The 6,545-nt window shown below is 50.1% G+C and overlaps 1 protein-coding gene across 1 annotated transcript; it reads right to left on the reverse strand.

The window, feature by feature from the left end:
* Positions 1–2,549: 2,549 nt before the first annotated feature.
* On the reverse strand, positions 2,550–5,567 carry LOC106816945 (serine/arginine repetitive matrix protein 1-like; the record flags this gene model as incomplete). Its single annotated transcript, XM_014821593.1, has 4 exons — positions 2,550–2,889; positions 3,635–3,727; positions 4,068–4,157; positions 5,446–5,567. Coding segments are annotated over 4 exons (425 nt in total), but the record flags the coding sequence as incomplete, so codon positions are not given.
* Between the last annotated feature and the right edge of the window lie 978 nt (positions 5,568–6,545).

Below are 6,545 nucleotides of genomic sequence, written 5' to 3' on the forward strand. Positions count from 1 at the left end.
AACCAAGATGGTACAATTACTATTAAAGTTTTTGTCAATTTAAAATATTTACATGTAATAAAATACAATAAGTCCAGACACAGAGCAGCAGTGAGACACATTGTTAGATTATTTAATATGCCGAGTTGGTTTAGAGTTAGTGTTAGTGTTAGGGTTAAGGATAGGGGTAGGGTGACTGTTTGTACTTGCGTGTATATTTGTAATATCCACGTCATTAAATTATACATCTGACGGCATTTAGGTACCAAGTGCTACGACGGCATTTACTTGCCGCCGATACAGACTACCTCTGACGGCAAATCAATATGTTCCGGCGGCAAATGCCGTCAGTTGCCGTCGTAAAATTCGATCCCTGGAATCCTGATGAAATAGAAGTATATACAGTTTACATTGCTTCTAGATATCTAACTGAATAAAAATAATCCACTTTCTGCATAAAGAAAAGTCACTGGTCGTGCCCTCACTCCCCACGATAACCCCTGCGACATATGAACTTATTGTTATGAGGTAATAAAAACACTGCTACGCTACATGCCGCCATCGATTTCTTTGACTGTCACAAGGTTTTGTGCGTGTGGCGAATCATGCGTTGAGGGAGTTCATGCCCTCGGCTCTAGATGTTTTGGACACCCCGTCTATGTTCAAGAACGGAGCGTATTAGAATGCGCTCCTGTTTACAAGTCTGTCTAAACTGCCGTTGCAATAACCGTAGTATTTCAGCGTAATATGAGGGGAAAAAGTGCTGGTCAGGAGGACCGGCAGTTTCGTAGAGTTGGTGGCCGAAGCAAAAACTTGGTGGCCTCGGGCCTCCGGGTCGGCACTAATTTTGAACACTGGAAGCGACGGAAAACAATTTACAGGAATGGACTACTGAAGGATATATGACTGAAAACATGATCCACACAGAGTATACAGCGGGAGAGTGATGATCTGCATAACATCGCTACCCTTCTCGCTTCTACGTTGGCGAGAGGTCCCAGAGGTCCTACGACGTGTAACAGTCGGAGAGCCTGGTCGGTTTACACTGTGACTGTGTGTTAGTACTGTATACTTTACATGCCATAGGCATAGAACATGAACTACCTCTCAAATGGTTGTCTCAAATAGTCCCAGCACACTTACTTAGCTATCAGTCTATCCACCAGTATACAGCCACTGCCGTATACTACAACTGCAAGTCCAACTTCCCGCCACTATGATAGTAATGTAAATTTGAACAATGTTTATGTTCAAAACACCACACCGGCAAACTACCGCGAAGATGGCACACAGCCACACACTCGATCGTTCTGTGACTAGTCAACATTGATTAAAACTCGTCCAGCTATATACAAGCACCTAGAAAAACGATCAGACGAAATAGGAGAACAAAGTGCCGAGTGAACACAATTATGTCGTTTAATACCCGTGGAGTTACCGTGTTATCTATACTTTAATGGCAAATTTCGTTTGAGAAAACGGTTAGTTAAAAAATTTGTTCACTCAGTGAAAATATAGCCTTTTTATAGAGTATTGACAACAACAATAGTTTTTATAATGATCTATTGTCTAATGAAACGGGACGGTTAAAAAATATACTGCCACCACCGATTTCTAGCCATTGGCACAATGCTAAAACATGTTGTTATGTTGTTATCTACTCCTGATAATGTGAATAATTCAACTATCCCCCTCCTACTCCTCCTCCTCCTCCTACTCCCACATCACCTTCTCCCTTCGATCTCCATCACCTTCTCACCTCTTGCTCATCTATCACTGTCTCCCCTCCTCCTCCTCCTGCCCCCTACTCCTCCTCTATCACCTTCTCCCCTCTTCCTCCTCCTCCTCCTCCTCCTGAGATTACCCCAGTCTCAATTTACCCGCCTATGGGCACCCGGGTTAAGATAATTCTGTCCTAGATAACATTTTTTTTTATTTTGGTGAGGGTTATTGGGACAGAACGGGGTGCATTGAAATTTCGTGAGATCGCATGCAAAATGCATGCGCTGCTAATGCGGCCCGTACGCCGGTATCGGCGGGTAAAAAAGCCTACCGTTCCCTTCTACATGGCTTTACCTTGCTACTGATGTGCATGAATATTCACTTCAGTCGTTATTCACTTCTTAAAAAAGTGTTTTTCAGAAACCCCGCTTCATTCCACTTTAGTAAATCTCATTCGCCATTTATTCGGTCTACCTCCTCCCTCTACTCCATCACCTCCCATCCTCCTCCTCCACCTACTCCAACACCATCTCCCCTCCTCCTCCTCCTCCTCCTCCTCCTCCATGACCTTCTTTATTCGATCTCCATTACCTTCTCCGCTCCTCCCCTCCTCCTCCCCCTACTCCATCACCTTCTCCCCTCCTCCTCCTCACCCTCCTCCCTTCCTCCTCCTCCCCCTACTCCATCACCTTCTCCCCTCCTCCTCCTCCCCCTACTCCTCCTCCATGACCTTCTTTCGATCTCTATCACCTTCTCCNCTCTCTCTCTCTCTCTCTCTCTCTCTCTCTCTCTCTCTCTCTCTCTCTCTCTCTCTCTCTCTCTCTCTCTCTCTCTCTCTCTCTCTCTCTCTCTCTCTCTCTCTCTCTCTCTCTCTCTCTCTCTCTCTCTCTCTCTCTCTCCTCTCTCATTCTCTCCGGCAAATTGCCGCCTGCGAACTACGAACGCACCCCCAGGGGGAGACACCGAGCTCTCCTCCCATCTCTCTCGCCGCTCTCTCAAGCAATCCGACACGTCACGCCATCTATCGTCCCGCGGCACAAACAAGCGAACGGTCGTCGTCGGCGGCGCTCAGTCGTCCGACTTCGCCGTCTGCCGGTGCGCATGCTGCGCCACCTGGCGGCGGAGTGACTCCTCCTCCTCGCGCAGCCGCAGCTGCTCCTCGAATTCCTCGAGCGTCGTCGCCTGCACCTGCGAAACAAGAGAACGCTTGAACGACGCTAAACGACAAGAAAAAGCATATGGCAAGTAATAAAGGCAACCTGGCAAGTAAGGATGGAAACCTGGCAAGTAAGGATGGAAACCTGGCAAGTAAGGATGGAAACCTGGCAAGTAAGGATGGAAACCTGGCAAGTAAGGATGGAAACCTGGCAAGTAAGGATGGAAACCTGGCAAGTAAGGATGGAAACCTGGCAAGTAAGGATGGAAACCTGGCAAGTAAGGATGGAAACCTGGCAAGTAAGGATGGAAACCTGGCAAGTAAGGATGGAAACCTGGCAAGTAAGGATGGAAACCTGGCAAGTAAGGATGGAAACCTGGCCAATAAGGTCAACTGCAACAAGTAATAAAAGCAACTTCGCAAGTAACCACGGCATCTGCAGTCTTTCGCAAATTGCAGTGATGAACAGATGCACTCCCCAAGGGCCCTTCTCACAATAAAGGTCAAAGGGCCCTTCTCACAACAAGGGCACTTCTCACAATAAAGGGTCATTCTCACAATAAAGGGCCCTTCTCACAATAAAGAGCCCTTCTCACAACAAGGGCCTTCTCTCAATAAAGGGTCCTTCTCACAATAAAGGGCACTTCTCACAACAAGAGCCCTTCTCACAATAAAGAGCCCTTCTCACAATAAAGGGCCCTTCTCACAACAAGGGCCCTTCTCACAAAGTTATCGCGAATGCAAAGTTATCTAGGACAGGTAATTTTCGGCTTTCACCTTATTCATAGACAGTAGCGCCCTCTCTCTCAGCTCCTTCTCTAGCTCGTCGAGGCTGCTACCAGGTGGCGCCAGCAGTCGCTCGCCTTCCTCCTGCGCACGTCAGTTTGGGTTAATCGCACGGCGTTGTTAGCTCGTGGGTCGTTAGCGATTAATTAAGGGGTCTAACCGACGGCGGCGACACTAGGGGGCGGGACGATAAAATGAGAAGGCGAAAGACCTGGTGGCGTGGCATCGTTAGGTCACGACATCGTTAGCGATTAATTAGAGGGACGTCGTCGGAGTCTTAATCTACGGGAGGCGATGACGACGGCTTGGAAATTTTATTAAAAATGTTTCGGATCGCCCACGCACGGCTTCGTTAGAGCTCGTTAAGTCACGGCTCGTTAGCGACTAATTAGAGAGAGCGCCTCGTCGACGGGTGGCTAATTACCTCCTTCTTGTGCTTGTGTTTCCGGTGCTTCTTGTGCTTCCGACGCTTCTTCTTCTTCTTCTTCTTCCTGTCGACGTCGGAGCCGTCCCCCTGCGAGGATCAGCGGAGAAGGTCATTAGAGGAGAAGGTCGTTAGATGAGCCGGAGGAGGAGGAGCAGCAGCAGCAGGAGGAGGCCGTGATGGCGGAGAGGAGGAGAAGATAGAGAGACGGTAAGATGGCACAGGATTAGAGTTGGTCGATGCCACAGCAGCATGCACAGCACAGCAGCGAGGAGGAATAGGAAGGAGGAGGTAAGAGGAGAGATGGCGAGAGGTAGGAGGAGTAGGTCAGACGAGGAGGGAGGAGAGAGCAGATGAGGAGGAGGGCATGTCAGCAGCAGCAGCATGGCAGCAGCAGCAGCAGGAGGAAAAGGGAAGAGGAGGACGAGAGGAGGAAGAGGAGCTGGTAGGAGGGAGGTCAAGAAGAGCTGAAGGAGTGGAGCCAGCCAAGGATGAGGAGGACTTGCGCAGTTCAAGCAGCAGCAGCTAGCCAAGAGGAGGAGAAGGAGCGAGGAGAGGTACAGTATGTCAGAGGCACAGCAGCAGCAGCCGCGAGCAGCGTTCAGCCAGCAGCCAGCCAGGCAGGCTAGCAGCAGCAAGCAAGCAGCAGTAGGAAGGAGGGAGAGTAGTAGGACGGATGAGGAGAGAGAGGACGGAGGAGGAGAAGAGAGTAGGAGGATGGACTATGGTTTCATGAGTCAGGAAGGCTAGCAGCAGCAGAGCAGCAGCTAGTTACAGCAGCAGCAGCAGTACAGCAGCAAGCAGGAGGGAGGAGAAAAGAGGAGGGAGGAGGAGGAGGAGGAGGAGGAGGGCTATTTTCGCCTGCGAATGCATCTCCCTCCTTCGTTAGGCGGTATCAGTAGGAGAATCACACGGACGCTTCAAATTTTGCGGCAGCTGTTCCAGCTCGTAATTAATTAAGCTATTAATTAGGTGGCTTAATAACTATTCAATTAAATTCGGTAATTCGACCAGTTGGCAACAGTTTTAACAATCCACAAACCACAGTCTGTCAGCTGTAGATACTGTTGCCAAAAAAAGCTTCACACCAACTGCCCAATGTCGACTAAATCAAAGTGACGCGATCAATAACCAATCAATATTATCAATGTTTTATCAACAATCAATAATTATGCACAATGTCAACTAAATAAACGTGATGCGATCAATAATCAATGATCAATATTATCAACGTTTTATCAACAATCAATACTTTTTGAAAAATGTCGACTAAATGAATTCATCATAAAATTTACTCTTGGGCGAAAACGATTGGTGCAACCTACGCGATCAATAACCAATAGATATTATCAATAATTCCACTAGCGCAAATTCTCACCTCTGACTCGCTGGCCGTTTCCGCCTTCTTCTTCTTCTTCTTCTTACTAGGGGGCGCCACTTCTTCCTGCTCCGCAGAGCTGTCGGCTTCTTCCGGCGGCGGAAGCGACGCGTGCGAAACAGCTGAAGGTCGGAAGGGAAATGTCAGCTCTGTCTTCACATCAGTGTGCACACACACACGCACGCACGCACGCACGCTCGCACGCACGCTCACACACGCTCACACACGCACACACGCACGCACGCACGCACGCTCACACACGCTCACTCACTCACGCACGCTCACACACGCATGCACGCACGCTCACACACGCACACACACGCTCATGCACGCACGCATGCACGCACACACACGCACGCACGACGCACGCACACACGCATGCACGCACACACGCACGCTCACACACACACTCACGCACGCTCACTCGCTCGCATGCACGCACTCATGCACGCACGCACGCTCACACACGCACACACACTCACTCGCTCGCTCGCACGCACACACACTCACGCACGCTCATGCACGCACGCACACACACACACACGCACGCTCGCTCGCTCGCACGCATGTACACACATGTACACACGCACGCAGACACGCAGACACGCACACATGCAAGAACACTCATGTACACCGGACGCACGCACGCACACACATGTACACCGCACGCACGCAGGTACATGTACACCGTACACACTTACACGTACACATGCACGCAGCATACACGCACCTACGCACCTCAATGTACACCGCACGCAGACACGCTCGCACGCACGCACGCACATAAACGCACACACGTGAACACCGCACGCATGCATGTACGTACGCATGCACACACACACCTCAATGTACACCGCACGCACATACACGCACCTACGCACCTCAATGTACACAGCACGCACGCACGCACGCACGCACGCATGCACACATGCACCTATGCAGCTCAATGTACACCACACGCACGCACGCACGCACGCACGCATGCACACATGCACCTATGCAGCTCAATGTACACCGCACGCACGCACGCATGCACGCACGCATGCACACATGCACCTATGCAGCTCAATGTACACCGCACGCACGCACGCATGCACGCA

Source organism: Priapulus caudatus, unplaced genomic scaffold (assembly GCF_000485595.1).
Source record: "Priapulus caudatus unplaced genomic scaffold, Priapulus_caudatus-5.0.1 Scaffold1542, whole genome shotgun sequence".
Lineage (NCBI taxonomy): Eukaryota > Metazoa > Priapulida > Priapulimorpha > Priapulimorphida > Priapulidae > Priapulus > Priapulus caudatus.